Genomic DNA, 17,061 nt, shown 5'->3' with positions numbered 1-17,061 from the left:
TGTGCACCAGGGCCCCAGGGAACCTGAGGGCAGGGACTTCAGCAGCTGGCCAGAGGCGGCTCAGCGGGAGAGGGTGCCCCCTGCAGAAGGAGCAGCACCGCATGTGGCAGCTGCGTTGGGCACAAAGCCTAAGGGGCAGAGCAGCCCTGCACCCCCTGGGGCCGGGACCCGGGCCAAGTGGGGGGGTGAAAAGGGTGCTGCTGAGGACACTGCGAGTTCGAGATGGAAATGGGCTGGAAATCACCTCCTCCCCACACCAATGTTTAGAACTAAAGTGGTCCTATTTTTTTCGTTTGTCCGTACTGTACCTATATCTTCAATACTAGAATGTGGTGACAGCTGTACTCTGCGGGATATTGAAGAATTTGTTAATTTCGCTGCCACTTTGACCTTGCCCCCACCACCCCCCACTTCTACAAAGGTTCCGGGGCCCTGGCTCCTGCGGTTCTTTGCAGCACCTGATATTAGAACATGGCGTGATTGAATTATTAACCAATCAACGTTATTAACCAATCAGAATGCGTTTACTATGTCATTAGCCCACGGTAGTTGATAATATAATACTTGACAAGTCATCTTGCTGTGAGAATAATATATATAGATATATGCACTAAATATTTCCCGTCATACTGTTTAAATCCGACTATATAGTACTAGAGTAAATGAATTCACAGGACTGTTTTGGGTAATGCTGATCACTAATTTGGCTCCTGAACCACTGAGCTCTGAGTATCCCTGCTCTCCCCATTCCCCGATTTCCCTCTTACTGCCTTTGCGCAGCCAGTGCTCCCCACTGGCCCAGCCCCCTCCACTGGTCCAGCCTGCCAAGAGTTATCTGTGCAGCTCGGTGTCACATGGACAATGAGAACTCCCCTCTCCCGTTCCTGAACCTGCCTTGGCATGGAGCAGCCAGCAAGTTCACCCTCAACGTGGTGCCGTAGCTCCCAGTTGGCGACGCCAGGCCCCATAATCCCACACATGTACATTGTAAAAGCCGCTAACCCCACCATATACCATCAGCCGTGCAGGCTTTTAAATGCTGAGCTGTGCTTTGCACCTGCGAGGCTATCCACTCACTCTCTGTATCACAGGCCATATGGGCAGGGATTCCCGGATGGTCAGTTTCGCTGTCTCTTTCTGGTCAGTTTCACTAGCCAGCTCTCTGTGCAACCTCAACTGGTTTCTCAGGAATAATTTACAGAAAGATTGATATGTGTATTAGGGTGCATAAGCCACCCATAAAAGAGACTTGCCATAAGGCAGGGGCCTAAGCTCTGTGGGCTCAGGGAAGACAGAGTAACAGGAGGTAACAGGCTGCCACAACAGTTCCATCCCCAGCAGGAGACCTTGAACAAGAAGCTTTATTGAGGGAGGAGGGTGGCTAATAAATCAACCTTCCTGCGTCCCACACACAACGGAGCCTGTATACAGCCCTGCACGGACTCCACCGAAATCCCTCCCATGACATCATCCTTGAACCACCACTGTCCCCCAGTCTCTCCAGACTTCAGCATGTGTAAGATGCCATGGCCCGAGCCCTGAAACACACAGCACCCACACCCCCCCCATCCTCCGACTGCTCCAACAGCTCCCCACTCGCTTCAGGGTCCAGGCTGAAATCACACTGCCTGGGTGAGATTCTCTACACTCCGTTGCCCCTTTGGGTCACTCAGATGGTGCAAAGGAGCAGGACGGCGGCCACATCTGGCCAGCTGAGACTCTCCTTAACACAGGGACATTCTCAATGGACACAGAGCCAGTGTAGCCCTAGCCAGGCCCTACAATACACCCAGTCTTGCCCCAGGGTGGGGCAGCATGCTGGGGTTGGGAATGGGACAAAAGACTTGGCTATCTATTCTCAGCTGTAGTCAGTCCCTTGGAGAGCTGGCACAAGTTAGAGCAACCCCAGGGCTTCTCTCACCGGCTCCAGGGCTGGGGTCAGTGCACATGCTCCATGAGAATCAGGGAGCCAGGACCAACCGTCCCCTCTGGGCACTGTCTGTTACGGGCTTTCGTGCACCTTCCTATGAAACAACTGGTGCCATCAGAAGCAGGACACTGGCTAGACAGACCATGCGCTGAATCAACATGGCAGCTGCTGGGTTCCCACTGCTTTGTCAAGCCAGTAAAATATTTACCTCATGGGATCTGATCTCACAATAGGTATGGCTATATTAATCATTAATATGGGAACTCTCTCTCTCTCTCCCCCCACCACACACACACACACAAAACTTCCTCCTCCTCAGGAAAAATCCAGAGTCCCAAAACACACACCACAGCCTAATTACTAGGGCCTGGTCTACTCTTAAAATATTATATCTACATTGCTCAAGGCTGTGAAAAAGCTACACCCCTGAGAAGGGGTGTTAAACTGACCTCAGTCCCTGTATAAACAGCCATAGGTTGATGGGGAAATTCTTCTGTCACCTAGTTACTGCCTCTCGGGGGAGCTGTGGCATTTCAAGTGCAGATAAGCCCTCAGCCAAGCAAACACAGCAGAAAGTCTGCCAATGTCCTATGACTGCAGTCCTATGTTAAAAAGCCACTTCACCTTGAATGGTCCCTTAAATCAGGGGTGCTCAACCTTTCCAGACTACTGTACCCCTTTCAGGAGTCTGATTTGTCCTGTGTACCCCCAAGTTTCACCTCACTTGAAAAACGACTTGCTTACAAAATCAGACTTCAAAATACAAAGTGTCACAGCACGCTATTACTGCTCAATTGCTTATTTTCTCATTTTTGCCATATAATTATAAAATAAATCAATTGGAATATAAATAGTGTACTTACATTTCAGTGTATAGTCTACAGAGCAGTATAAACAAGTCATTGTATGAAATTTTAGTGTAGTGACTTCACTAGTGCTTTTTATGTCACCTGTTGTAACACCAGGCGAATATCTAGATGAATTGATGTACCCCCTGGAAGATCTCTGCATATCTCCAGGAGTATGCGTACCCCTGGTTGAGAACCATTGCCTTAGAATATGTGTTAACTTCTTACGTTAAGCAACCTATCCCACCTTGTATGTAGCTGACACCCCGTGTACCCTTCCCAGACCAGAAGAAGAGCTCTGTGAAGCTCGAAAGCTCGTCCCTCTGACCAAGACAAGTTGGTTCAATAAAAGACATCACCTCACCCACCTTGTCTTGCTAAAATCCCGGGACCAACACAGCTACAACAACAATGCAAACAACAAAAAACCCTCCCTCTCCCATGGAGAATCTTCTAAGGCCATGTCTACACTGCCACTTCTCTCGGCAAAACTTATGTTGCCCAGGGGTGTGAAAAAACCACGCCCCTGAGCGACATAAATTTCACCGGCATAAACGCGAGTGTGCCCAGCGCTATGTCGGCAGGAGAGCTCCTCCCACCGACAAACAACCACCTCCCATTGAGCTGGTTTTATTATGTCGACTGGAGCGCTCTCTCCCATCAGCACAGAGCGGCTACATGAGCGATCTGACAGTAGCCCAGCTGCATCAGTACATCTTCTCCTCTGTATAGTATAGACATGCCCTACTTTAGGAGCATGGGCCCTTTAAGATTAGCCCAGAGCCTGCTCCCCTCCCCTGGGTGACCAGCTGACTTACGGGAGCAGTGTGATTTCCCAGCTTCCCATTAATATGCAAGCCAGCCCAGGCATCGCTGTTGGGCTGTTGGGTAACAGGGAGGAAGTGCAATCCGCCAGCTATTTGTGACAGCTCAGCAGTCTCTGACTGCCTGGAGTACAATAGGGAAACACCAGCATCTCCACGGCAGAGATTAAATCAAAGCCCTCAACCGAGTGAGCAGGGAATGGATTAAGCAGAACAACTGTAGCCCAGGGCATAGGCTTTGTCCAAACAAGCCAGGGCTCGAGTGGCAACTGGCCAGCAGTCTCGGGGCTGCACTTAGTTCGTCTCTGGGCACAGACTGCAGCTGCCTTTCTCTTGAACGCTGCCACCTGCTCCGACTGCAGGCCCCACCGTGCCTGCTCCATCTTGAGGAAGGGCTCAGACATCAGGGTGGGGCGTGGCGTGCTGGGACCCAGAGTCTCCGGGTACTGCTGCCCCTCGAGGGACAGACAAGGGCTGCCGGAGGCTGCGTGTGACACTGCAGGCCGCTCTTGGCCTGATCGCACCCCGAGCCTAACGCAATCAATAGGACTGACTGGATGCTGTAAATCAAGAGCTAAACAGGAAGATTTCTCTCATTCAGCCCACAGTCTCCCAGGCTGCACCCTTTGGAGCATCACTCACCCTTGCGGGGGGTTCTTGTCCAGCCACCCGGCTTTGATGATGGGTAAGAACTGGGCGGGGGCATCCAACCCCTCTGTGCTGCCGCTGTGCATGCTGGAGCTGCGGGAGGATACCGTGCCGCTGGACTGCGGGGTGCTCAAGCCATAGTCATTCCAACAGCTGCTGTCACTGAGGGCAGGAGCAAAGGGGGAGAAGCGGTTAGGAGAGGCCCATTAACCAGGCAGCTAACAGATCAGAAGGTCTGCACCCCACTGGTCAAAAGGGTCCCCAGCTGTGACTTGCCCACCACCCTCCGCTCTCCGGATTTGCCTGTCTCCTCTCCATACCTGTAGCCCCAGGATCAATGTCTGAGATATAGAAGAACCCTCCTTCCCCCTAATGGGCAGGGCTGGCGAAAGCCAGGTCAAGCAGAGCACAGAGCACTTCACACTCTTGCCCCATGCAAAAAAGCCTGTCTGTCACGCACAGACTTTGCCCGCATTCCTTGTCCTTTGGATAACGTATTACCCTGAGCAAAGGGTCTGTTTTAAAGCAGCCATGCTGGCTGAGGGGCAGGGAGAGGACTTAGTGTGTGCTCGTGGGTGGGGGGAGGAAGGATGCAGGAGTTGTATAATGACCAGCACAAAGGAAGCTCCGATCCCAAATGTAGTCTCTGTATACTACTGCAACATAAATCTGAAAGAAGAGTAACTAGGCTCCCCCTCCTGGCTAAGCCAAGCCCAAGGAACGGCAGCCAAAGGCAGGGTCCCTATTGCGAGATGGGGGTGGAATTCACAAGGAGAATGGGGGCTGGCTGGCATCAAAGGATCTCTCAGCAGAGAAGTCTCTGGGCCATGACTCCTCCTTTCCAGTAGTGGTTGCAGCAAAGGGGTCAGCTTGAGGCCAGGGGCAAGTGAGCCCAGACACATGTGGTATCAAGCAAGGGCCAAAGCCATCCCTGATTTAACTCTGTGACTTCATTGGCTGGAGCTGGTACAAAGAGCCAGGCCCACTCTCTAAAGCGAGGACAGGAGCACAGGGAGGATTTGCATAAAACATCTAGGACCCATTCGGGGCCACCCCAACAGACCTCACGGAGGGGGAAGGAAAGAGAGAGAGAGCACAGCCCTGTGGGTACATCCGGCCTCTGCAATGGAGACCACAAACCTCATCTCCCTTCCACCCTGCCCCAGCCCATCTGCCTGAGGTCCCTCTCCAGGACTAGAGCAAACAGGCTGCTCACCTCCCCCAGCTCAGGTCACTGCCCCAGAGTGGCTGAGGCAGCTTTTGGTCTTCTGCTGGATTCTAACCATGTGCTCCATTACAGCCAAGGCACATCTCCTCCACTTGGGGTCTGTAGTTGGGGTCACAGGTACAAATTTTGCCCTTGCCTGGGGGAGGGGGGAAAAGGGTGCTTGACCCCCACTTTACCCCAGGCCATGACCCCCGCCCTGCCTTTCCTGCCCCTGCCCCACCTCTTCTTGCCCCATTCCACCCCTTCCCCTGAACGCCCCCGCCCTCACTCCTCTCCACTCCCAGCACCTCCTGTATGCTGCTAAACAGCTGATCCACGGCAGGCCAGAGGCACTTGGAGGGAGCAGGAGGTGCTGATCAGTGGAGCCACCGGCAGGAAGGAGGCACTGGCAGGGAGGGAGAGAGCTGATAAGGGGGCTGCCAGTGGGTGCTGAGTACCCACAGAGTCCTCGCCTACAGTTGGGGATGATGATTAATTACCAGGAGGGGGGTCTGCAAACCAAAGTGACAGCAGCCTGTCACCTGAGACAAGCACAAAGCCAGCCTATTTCTCCTCTCTCTTTGTCCAGGATTCTGACAGAAAAATGGTAATGGCTTTCAGCTCTATGGGCCTTCCCGGCTCTCCAAAGCCCTCCACCCCGAGCAGTGTTCCTAACAGCCCAGTAAGGAGCTTAGCCATGACGTCCTCTAAGGACCAGTCTATCTTAAATGGAAGGCACTCAGAATTCCTTGTGCTAGACCCTGAAATGTTCGGCTTATCCACAGGGCCCAGGCAGTAGTAGGGAAAAAAAAAAATCACTCCCTGCCCCCAAAGTGCCCTCACACTGCCCAGAAGGGGTACGTGCTCTCCCGGGACCATCCAGGTCTCGATCTGTCTGAGGCTGCTGACGAGGGGACAGCCGCTGCTGTGGGATTGGAAGTTCCTGCCCTAGAGGCAGAGGGGGATGAAGGTTCTGAGGAGCCGAAGGCTAACGGGAGGGCAGGGCTAAGTATGAATGACGTACTGCAAACAAAATGATGAAGTCATCAAACATTTCTCAACATATATATTTACAGATTATTTAATTAGTTAAAATGAACAAGTTTATTCTACTCTCACGACACTCAATTCTTTAAACAGATACTTCTGAGTAAGAGGTAGCACCGGGGATACAACGCTGGCCTTCTCTTAAGCCTCCTTCCTCCAAGTAATGGAGTGCTCCTCTGTCTGAGGGTGATCTCTGCAACATTCCCCATCCTGCTCCCCTCTTTCCAACTGGTGCTTCTACCCTCAGCTCTCTACATGGCACAGTGCAAAGCCAAGCCCTGCAAGCGTTTTCCCCAAGCTGTGGACTCTACACCAGTGCTTCTCAAGCTATCTGATGTGGGAGACCGGTAATTTTTTTTCCAATGTGCATGCAGACCGGCAGCCAATGGGGTCCGTGGACCACCACTTTGAGTAGCACTGCTCTACACCACAGACCCTACTGCACTCTGACTGCAGTCTGGGGTGCAGCCAGCTTTTATTATGTAAAAGAAAAACACTCAGGTGGAAAATCCACTGAAGTAGAGGAAGTAGGAGTGGAGAAATTACATTGGGTGGCATTGTATTTCAGGCTGTCTTGCTCTGAAAGCTGCCTCCCCGTGTTGCACTAGCTGAGGACAATGAATTTCAGTTTTCACACTGAACCCAGATATTATTTGTGGGATGATACCCAGTTTGTGTAGTTAATCTCCAGTAAGTCACCACATCAGGCCATTCTGTCACCAAGCTCTGCCACAATTAAAATCATGGAATAGACTCATAGGACAGGAAGGCACCTTGAGAGGTCATCTAGTCCGGTCCCCTGCACTCATGGCAGGACTAAGTACTATCTATTCTAGAATATGTAATCAGCAGCTTGGACATGAGGTTTTTTAAGCATGAGTTCTGTGTGCACTAGCCCCCTACGGTTTGCATTTGTTTGTTTTAAGCTTTCTGTAAGAAAAAGGTAACAGCTAGAAGGGACACAGATCTTTAGACTGATGCCCAGTCATAATATTTATCACTTCTGTACTACGTTAACTCTTCAGATTCACTGTATAAACATTAAACAAACTTAATCTAAAGCCTTTCAGTTTTTGAATGACTGGGAGTTGACAAAACAGAGCTATTCCCTGTTGAGTTCTCTGCCCCCCTGAACAAATAGACTTCACTGAAAATCAGCATCTTAAAAGATCTTTCAAAAGAACAGTCCAACCATGGCCGCTGTAGTGACACCCTTGTTACATCAGGGCTGGTGTTTGTTGAAGGCTGGTGTAGAATGTAGGGGGAGCTTCCTGTTTTGTTTGCATGTGTAAATCAAGCAGACCTTGCTTATTTGTTTTCCTTAAAGTGCTCAGAGTTTAGGGGAGGAAAGTGAATGAGATTCTGCTTATACCACATGTGAAAAATCAGAAGGGACCAAAATCTATTCTTGTGCAAAAATCTGTTCTCCTGGGTCAATAAGGCTACACAGTTGTGACGGTCAGCAGGAATTGGTCTCTGTTCTCATTCCCTTCTCGAAACACATCCCATGCTTATCCAACGTTTCCCACGCGGGACAGAAGTTAGAGTTGGGGCAGAAAAAGGAGAACTAACTTCAGGTTTATTTAGCTTTTTAAGTTTTTGGAATGAAACTCAAAAGAAATCAAATGTGAGGTGCTTTTATGATGGATTGAACGGCTAGAGAACCAGCAAACGGACAGAACCTGCCTTTCGCCTGTGCAGCCAGTCATTCTGTCCTAGCCTGCTACAAAGTGGATTTAAAATCCTTGCGGGAGAGCGGAGGGAGAAACCTACAACACTGTGTGTTGAGCTTTCTCCCGTGCTTTTGCAGCCCCTTAAAAGTACAAAGATGCATTGACCTGTGGAACTAGGCTGAGCACAAGGGAAGAACTTGGTGGCCCGTGCATCCCAGTACAGAAAAATACACCAAAGAAAAAAACTGGATGTCTTTGATTTTTAGTACAGTTCAATGCAGTATTGAACACAGGGCAGCATACATCTGAAGCCCCACGATGGACCTTATACACGGGAGGGGCAACTGTTCTGTCTGGCCCTGTATAGAGTGGGTGCAGGTTCTGTGCAAGCTTCCCACCCTACTGCTCTGGTACTGCCTCTTCCCCTGCCACCCCCATGGCAAAACAAAAAACAAAAAAATGTAAACTGGTCCTTTAATTTAAAAATACATTAAAAACAACAAAAAAATTAATTAATAACAGCAAAAAAAATAAATCAGGCAATATGCAAAAAATGTATCTCAGTCTGCTCAGCTACAAAAAACAAACATTTTAATCCACAATGGTCAAATATTAACATTTTTAATTTTAAAATCACCACCTTAAATCATGGTGACCTGCCCAAAATTGTCTCTTTAAAATTGTGTAGGTAAAAGGCCTAGTAAACAAAAGGCAAAAAAACAATAACGCAACAAAATAAACTATAAATAAATGCCTATAATTTCTGCAAATCAAATAACCTTTAAATCCTGGGATAGTATGTTTGGGGTGTAAATGTAAAGTAAGTAAGGCTTGTAATCAATAAAAAGCATTTAAAGTATTGTATATCAACACTGTGTCCGGTATCCGCTTGCTCCCCATCCTGTAAAATCCCCTCTATTACGGGTCTAACAGTACTGCCTCTTCCCCCTGCCATCTCCTTGCCTTGCCCCCCCCCACCACCAGACACTCACTGGCTGTCCAGAAACGGGACCCACATAGAAGATGCCCCTCTTCAATGGCTTTTGTGCTGATAGAACTAGAAACCAACTAGTCTCCTGCAGGCTGTAGCCCCCCCTCCATGTGCCCCCCCCCACAGCAATGGCACAGGGCAGGCTGGGTGAATTAGCACATGCAGGCAGAGCGTGGCAGGGCTTACTTCACTGATTTAAAGCTGTGAAACCTAGTTTGGCAAGTTCAGCTAAACGAACTGACTGGAGAATACGGATCCTTCCAAGACTCAAGCTCCAGTCCACAACAGACTCCAAACAGCTAGTGTGGAGGAGGGTGGGGGACATTAGTCAGATGCCTCCCACAAACACATCAACTTGCCTCCCTCCTCCTTCCCCCACACCCTGGAGTGTCACACACCACTGAGTTCCAGAGACGCATACACCCAAAGCCCAGCATCACAACTAGCTACTAGGGGCCTGATCCAAAGTCCTGGGACGTCAAGGGACAGATTCCCACTGACTTCAGTGGGGCTTTGCATCAGGCCCTTTCCCTTTAATGGACCAGCCCAGCAACCTGAATCCAGACTTCTAAATCCAGGTCCAAACCTCGCAGCTCGGGCTCATGTCTAGACAGACACTCCAACAGGTTTTACTCTGGGGAATTATTTCCTTCTCTGTAAATGCTTAGCCAAAGTGACACGAAGCATCTATAATTACAGAGAACACTCAGACATTGTTTCCCAGCTAAATTCATCCAGCAAATAAATGAATTGGTATTTCATTATGTGAAATTGCTCTCAGTTGCTCATTAAGACTACAAATTACTTGGGCAATGGGAAATTATTTTACTCCTCTTAGTGATTCCCCCTGCTCACTGCATATAACTAAGCAACGTTCTCCTTTGGTTGTGGTTTTCAGTGTGTGGATTTGAGAGCAGCAGTGAGGCCTAGCGGGCAGGACAATAGATGCAGGAGAGCTGAATTCTATTCCTGTCACTGGCCAGCGGCCTGGCCTAGGACAATCGCAGAATATCAGGTTGGAAGGGACCTCAGGAGGTCAGCTAGTCCAACCCCCTGCTCAAAGCAGGACCAACACCCACTAAATCATCCCAGCCAGGGCTTTGTCAAGCCAGCCTTAAAAACCTCTAAGGATGGAGATTCCACCACCTCCCTAGGTAACCCATTCCAGTGCTTCACCACCCTCCTAGATAGTGTTTCCTAATATCCAACCTAGACCTCCCCCAAGCCATACTGCTCCTCTGCAAAGCACTTGGAGACATGGGGACAGAGCAGGGGATTGAACCTAGGTCTCTGGCAAGCACTCTAACCACTGAGCCCACCCTTCCCCTAAGGAAAGGGATGGGTTTAGATGACAGATGCTGATTGTTTACCAGGGTCGATTTGCCTGGCACTATGTGGACATACGTGTAGGATGGCTGCCTCCACCCATCCGGCATTAGCGTTCAGGCCCATACAGATACACCACGCTCTCTCCCCGTGCAGGTCTCCTGTGAGCCCCAGTCACTCGGGAGCACGTTAGCAGCACGCAAATGAGAGTTTCCATGACAGAGATGGCTTTTTTGCAGTATTGACCCAAATCTAGTAAAACTTCCAGGGCCAACACAGAAGCCAGCATGTCCTAGGGCTTGTCTGCACAAGGAAACTCAGGCCTGATCTACACGACAAAGTTAGATCGCCACAAGGCAGCTTATGTCGGCCTTGTTGTGCGTGTGCCTACACTTCTATTAGTATCCCACTGACATAAGCGCCCGGTTACACTGCCACAGTACCACCAGCTCGCTGAGCAGCGTACGGTCCCAGCCGATGCAACTAGCTCAACGCAGTGCATGTGTGGATACTGCATTCCTTATGTTGACCCTAACTGTCCTCCAGAAGCTGTCCCACAATGCCAGGCACTGACCGCTGTGGTCACCATTGTGAACACCACTGCCCAGGCGTCATGGAGACCGGAAACTCCCCTCCCCTTTAAAGCCCCGCACATTTTTGAAATTCCTTTTCCTGGTGGCCCGGTTTGGCACTCACACCCAGCAGTTCTCCACCATTGAGTGCAGCTGGCCAGCTGCCCACACGCTCCTGCTGGGAGTGGACAGGAGAGACTGGATCTCTTGGGCCTGTCTGGAGAAGAGGCTGTGCAGAAACAGCTGCCTTTGTGACCTTCAGGAGTGAGATATCAGCTGAAACCACTGATGCCTGAGGGAAACGGTGCCAGCATTCAGTGCTATTGCCCAGTACTGCTGCAATCATGCAACTGAGCAATTCCCTCCTCATTTCCCCAGCCCCTGGTGGGCCGTACTCACCAGGGCTCGTGCTGTGACTGGAAATCCCAAGCAGAAGTGAGAATGTAGTGCTTAAAACTTTAGGGGAGTGAGTTCAGCATCTTACGTTTCATTTTCTGTCGTGATCATGCTGACAGTGATACCTCTGTGTGTTTTATCTTCATCTGCTGTCATTGTGGCCTTCAGGATCTGCCCCTCCACACCCGTGGAATGCCCAAGCCAGAGGAGGAGGAGGAGAAAGAAGAGGACTCAGGATGACATGTTCAGTGAGACCCTACAAGTCAGCATCGGAGCACGAGGACAGGGCCTTGAGGATGAACACTGCGGACAGCCTGGAGAAGGGGAGAGTGGAGAGGAGAAAGGCCCACAAGTCCCAGCAGGAAACGGAGAGTGGGAGGCACCAAGACGTAATGGGGCTTCTCAGGCAACATACACAGATGCTGCGGACTCTGGTGGACCTGCAGATTCAACAGTCCCAGGCTCACCTCCCTCTGCAGCCTGTTGAGAACTCAATATCAGGACCTCCCTGTACCCTCCCTCCACATACACATGGCATCAGGGCTCAGAGCACTACCCCGCCTCATGCGGCCATCCAACATCTTGACAGATGAAAGGAAACACGACAAATCCAGTCTGTCAATGGTGCTTGACAGTGGTATGGGAGAAAAGCCCAATGCACAAGCAGCAAACCTTCCTACAGTGGCTACAGGTCAACTCGCCAGATGGTGCTTGGAGCACACTCTGCTTCCTGATGGCTCTCCACGATGACTGCACCAGCCTTGACATGGCTTGTCCAGACTGAGCAGATGTGGGCAGGCCCCTCCCAGTTGTCAGGAGGAATGCTGAATTTCTTGAGACCTTGCCTGATCTTGTTGCTGTACCAGAGCTTTGGCCTGGCTCTGCGTCACAGGCAGGTCTTGAGTTGGCCATACAGCACAGCCTTCAGCAGATGATCTAGAGATTCGTAGGGACCCATTCCATACGTCCCAGCCAGCGAAGCCTGCGAGCGTCCAGCGTAGTCTGCATAGACTGTAGGCTGGTTCTCTCTAGGATCCCATTATTGATGATCCGTTGGTCCCAAGTGACTCCAAGGATTTTTCTGAGATTGGAAGCTGTTCAATCTCCACTCCTGTGACCCAGTTTTCACAGCTGTAAAGGGGGATACCAAGGCCACAAGCCTGATATTCAGGGCCAGCAGCTTGTTGTTCCAGACACGTGTGGTAAGTTTCCCAGCGACAACTGGTTTCTTGATTACCAGGCTGAACTTGATATATGCCTCAGAGAACTTATTCATCATGATCTGCAATTCATCAGGTGAGTTAGAGGATCATTCACAAACAAAATTAACAGGTGCACTGACAATGTTATATTCCTACATATACAGCAATCACCGTACGATTCCTACCAGGCCACAAAAAAACAGGACCAGACAGAGCACACTACTACAACACACACTGCTCTGGCTCACTGTTAAAATGGTATTTCAAAGCCTCCCGGAGACACATAGCTCTGCACTGAGCTCTTCTAATAACCCTTGTATCTGCCTGTTCAAAGTCAGCAGACAGCTGCTCCACCTCCACCCTCTACCCTGATGAAAACTTTTCCCGCTTTGCATCAAGGTAGGCTAATTCCAGCAGTTAACAAGAATATCAGAGGAACAGTGGGGGGTGGGGTGGGAGGGAGAAATACCATGGGGAAATAGTTTTACTTTGTGTAATGACTCATCCATTCCCAGTCTCTATTCAAGCCTAAGTTAATTGTATCCAGTTTGCAAATTAATTCCAATTCAGCAGTCTCTCCTTGGAGTCTGTTTTTGAAGCTTTTTTGTTGAAGGATAGCCACTCTTAGGTCTGTGATCGAGTGACCAGAGAGATTGAAGTGTTCTGCAACTGGTTTTTGAATGTTATAATTCTTGACGTCTGATTTGTGTCCATTCATTCTTTTACGTAGAGACTGTCCAGTTTGGCCAATGTACATGGCAGAGGGGCATTGCTGGCACATGATGGCATATATCACATTGGTAGATGCGCAGGTGAAAGAGCCTCTGATAGTGTGGCTGATGTGATTAGGCCCTATGATGGTATCCCCTGAATAGATATGTGGACAGAGTTGGCAACGGGCTTTGTTGCAAGGATAGGTTCCTGGGTTAGTGGTTCTGCTGTGTGGTGTGTGGTTGCTAGTAAGTATTTGCTTCAGATTGGGGGGCTGTCTGTAAGCAAGGACTGGCGTGTCTCCCAAGATCTGTGAGAGTGATGGGTCGTCCTTCAGGATAGGTTGTAGATCCTTTATGATGCGTTGGAGAGGTTTTAGTTGGGGGCTGAAGGTGATGGCTAGTGGCGTTCTGTTATTTTCTTTGTTAGGCCTGTCCTGTGGTAGGTGACTTCTGGGTACTCTTCTGGCTCTGTCAATCTGTTTCTTCACTTCAGCAGGTGGGTATTGTAGTTGTAGGAATGCATGATAGAGATCTTGTAGGTGTTTGTCTCTGTCTGAGGGGTTGGAGCAAATGCGGTTATATCGTAGAGCTTGGCTGTAGACAATGGATCGAGTGGTATGATCTGGATGAAAGCTAGAGGCATGTAGGTAGGAATAGCGGTCAGTAGGTTTCCGATATAGGGTGGTGTTTATGTGACCAACGCTTATTAGCACCGTAGTGTCCAGGAAGTGGATCTCTTGTGTGGACTGGTCCAGGCTGAGGTTGATGGTGGGATGGAAATTGTTGAAATCATGTATTTCTCCCTCCCACCCCACCCCCCACTGTTCCTCTGATATTCTTGTTAACTGCTGGAATTAGCCTACCTTGCTTGTCACCATGAAAGGTTTTCCTCCTTTCCCCCCCCTGCTGCTGGTGATGGCTTATCTTAAGTGATCACTCTCCTTACAGTTTTCAGAGTAGCAGCTGTGTTAGTCTGTATTCGCAAAAAGAAAAGGAGTACTTGTGGCACCTTAGAGACTAACAAATTTATTAGAGCATAAGCTTTCGTGAGCTACAGCTCACTTCATCGGATGCATTTTTTTCACCAAATGCATCCGATGAAGTGAGCTGTAGCTCACGAAAGCTTATGCTCTAATAAATTTGTTAGTCTCTAAGGTGCCACAAGTACTCCTTTTCTTTCTCCTTACAGTGTGTATGATAAACCCATTGTTTCATGTTCTCTGTGTGTGTATATAAATCTCTCCTCTGTTTTTTCCACCAAATGCATCCGATGAAGTGAGCTGTAGCTCACGAAAGCTTATGCTCTAATAAATTTGTTAGTCTCTAAGGTGCCACAAGTACTCCTTTTCTTTCTGCATTACAATGAGATCCTATCAGTCAGTGTCTGTTTCCCAGACCCAGAAGCAGCACTCCACCACCTGCAGCTGCTCCACGAATGCCCCCAACAAACTTGAATTGGTTCTTGCTATGTGCCACAGCCATCTGTTGTCCAAGAAATCATCAAGTTCCAAAATCGTTTGGTTCTTCTTGCAGCTCTGTACACACTCCAGGATCGTGTATCCTGTGCTTGCAACGCTCGTGACGATAGTGCAGAGCTGCACAGGCTCCTTGCTTCTATCAGAGATGGTAGACAGCAAGGAGGGCTGTGCAGGTTGTTGGGTTTTGAAGAACGGTGCAAAAATGATGGGATACAGATGCTACTGTGGGTTGGAGACCTTTGCAAACTGGGAAGTTGACCCCATGCTCCCAGTCATTGCTGCGCCACTCATTTCAGTCCCATCATGCATTGCCAAAACTTCCCAAAAGACAGAGTGCTGGATGATGGCAAGTTGCACAGTGGGATACCTACCCATGGTGCACCACACTCTGCATCGATACAGGCACTCGGAGTAAGTATACACTCCAGTGAAACAAGGAGCCACGTATGCACACACACACAAACAATGTACTGACTGCAGTGGCCGTATGCTGACGTCACTTGAGTCAATATACATTTGTAGTGTAGGCGTGGCCTCAGGAAAGTTAATCCCAAATCAACTAAAGGTGTTGATTTCAAGTGGATTGGTTAAACAGCATTAAATCCTTGTGTGGGTGCTCTTACTCTGAATTACACTGACTTTAATTTGGTTTAGCTGAATTCACATCCAAAATGAATTAAATTGAACCAAATTAAAGAGAACAGGAGAGCTAACAAGTTCAGTAGCAAGGGCAAGCAAGCTGTTTTGGTCTCACCGGCCAGGGCTTCTGCTGCCCCTATGGTCAGATCTGCTGAATGGGCGGCCAGCATTGAATGAGCCTGCCTGGGAGAGAAGGATGCATGGAGAGGGGAGGTTGACTGGCTCTGAGCTGCTCAGGGTTAGGAGAGTCTGCAGAGGTTGGCACAGCAACAGACACCATGGCGATCCCCGTGGTAGGACAGGCCGAAGCCAGGCTGGGTACTTTGGGTAAAATCAAATGCAAAGGGCCAGATCCATTATGTACTCATGATCCTGCTCTCAGCAATGCCAGGGTAAATCCAGAGTCGCTCCACTCCCTTCAGAAGGGTGGCTCTGGATTTACACAGGCATCACTCAGAGCGGTGTCTGGCCCAAAGGAATGCATATAACAATCTCACATGAGAAATGAGGTGCTTTTAAGTAGCCAAGGATCTGCCAGCCCAAGCTAGATCTCCTAGGGCCTGCATGTGTAACGTTCGGCACTGCCTCCCTTCTGAGGCTGCTGTCAGCCACCTGATCAGTCCTTCACTGACTCCATAATTCACCATAGCAGGGGCAGCACAGAAGGGGGGAGAACACATGCACACACATAGGAGGGGAAGGAGGAGGAGGGGATGGCAGAGGCGGTCCCTACTTGGCAGCCGGTGGCGGGTCGTAATAGTCTTCAATGAGCTCGTCCTCGCTGAACAGACTGTTGACTCGCTCCGAGTGTGGCCTCCCCCTCATGGTCTCGGCATCGTCCTGCAGAGACAGAAACAGAGACAGGGAGGGTGACGCACAGCAGCCGTTTCTGTCCCTGCTGTCAGTGGGGCTGGCCAGTGCAGCCGGGATGAAGCAGTCCCACACCCCTGCGTGCTCTGCCCACGTTGCAGCTCATGCAGACGGGCCTGAGCCAGATTAGCACCTCGCTAACTCGGGTCCCAACCACAGCGACCGGCCAGCTGCCTGCGTAATACCCCTGGGTTCTTCCAAGCGGTCCATCTGATGGGCGAGGCTGAGTCCTCTGGGGGACTAGCCAGCCCAAAGGGGGAGGGATAGGGAGGAGACAGGGCCGTTGTGAGCACAAACCCCACCCCACACCAGCACACTCGCACAGGGATGCGCTCCTCCCAGCCAGCTCCTCAGACACACAACGTGGGGAACGTCCTCAGCGTGGCCAGGATCCACTCAGAGAGAGAGACAGTGCATGCCATGGGTTCACGTGTCGCCTCCGGGAGTGACTCATGTTTACTTCCTTCATTGGCGTGAATTTGGTGCTAAGGAAAAGCCAGGCCTGGGAGAGGCAGAGGATGTGCAGGCTTCTCCCACCCAGCTCTGCAGATGTCCCCCTCTCCTGACCTGCAGCCCCTCTGCTACGCCAGTCCTGGGTCCCCACCCAGCTTTGCCAATACTCACCAATCCAGACTTGCAGCGCCCCTTGCTATTCCAGCCCTGGGCCTCTCTTGGACAGAGAAGGCCAGTTGTGCAA

The 17,061-nt window shown here is 50.2% G+C and overlaps 1 protein-coding gene across 1 annotated transcript in view; it reads right to left on the bottom strand.

Annotated features, from left to right (window-relative positions):
• ARAP1 (ArfGAP with RhoGAP domain, ankyrin repeat and PH domain 1) overlaps window positions 1-17,061 on the bottom strand; it is a 172,781-nt gene that overhangs the window by 64,202 nt on the left and 91,518 nt on the right. Inside the window, 2 exon segments of the mRNA XM_043504001.1 lie at window positions 4,245-4,412; window positions 16,228-16,334. Coding sequence (XP_043359936.1) covers window positions 4,245-4,412; window positions 16,228-16,334 — 275 coding nt within the window.

Source organism: Dermochelys coriacea, chromosome 1 (genome assembly GCF_009764565.3).
Source record: "Dermochelys coriacea isolate rDerCor1 chromosome 1, rDerCor1.pri.v4, whole genome shotgun sequence".
Lineage (NCBI taxonomy): Eukaryota > Metazoa > Chordata > Testudines > Dermochelyidae > Dermochelys > Dermochelys coriacea.
The sequence above is the reverse complement of the archived record's forward strand: the minus strand, read 5'-3'. Positions and strand labels throughout refer to the sequence as shown.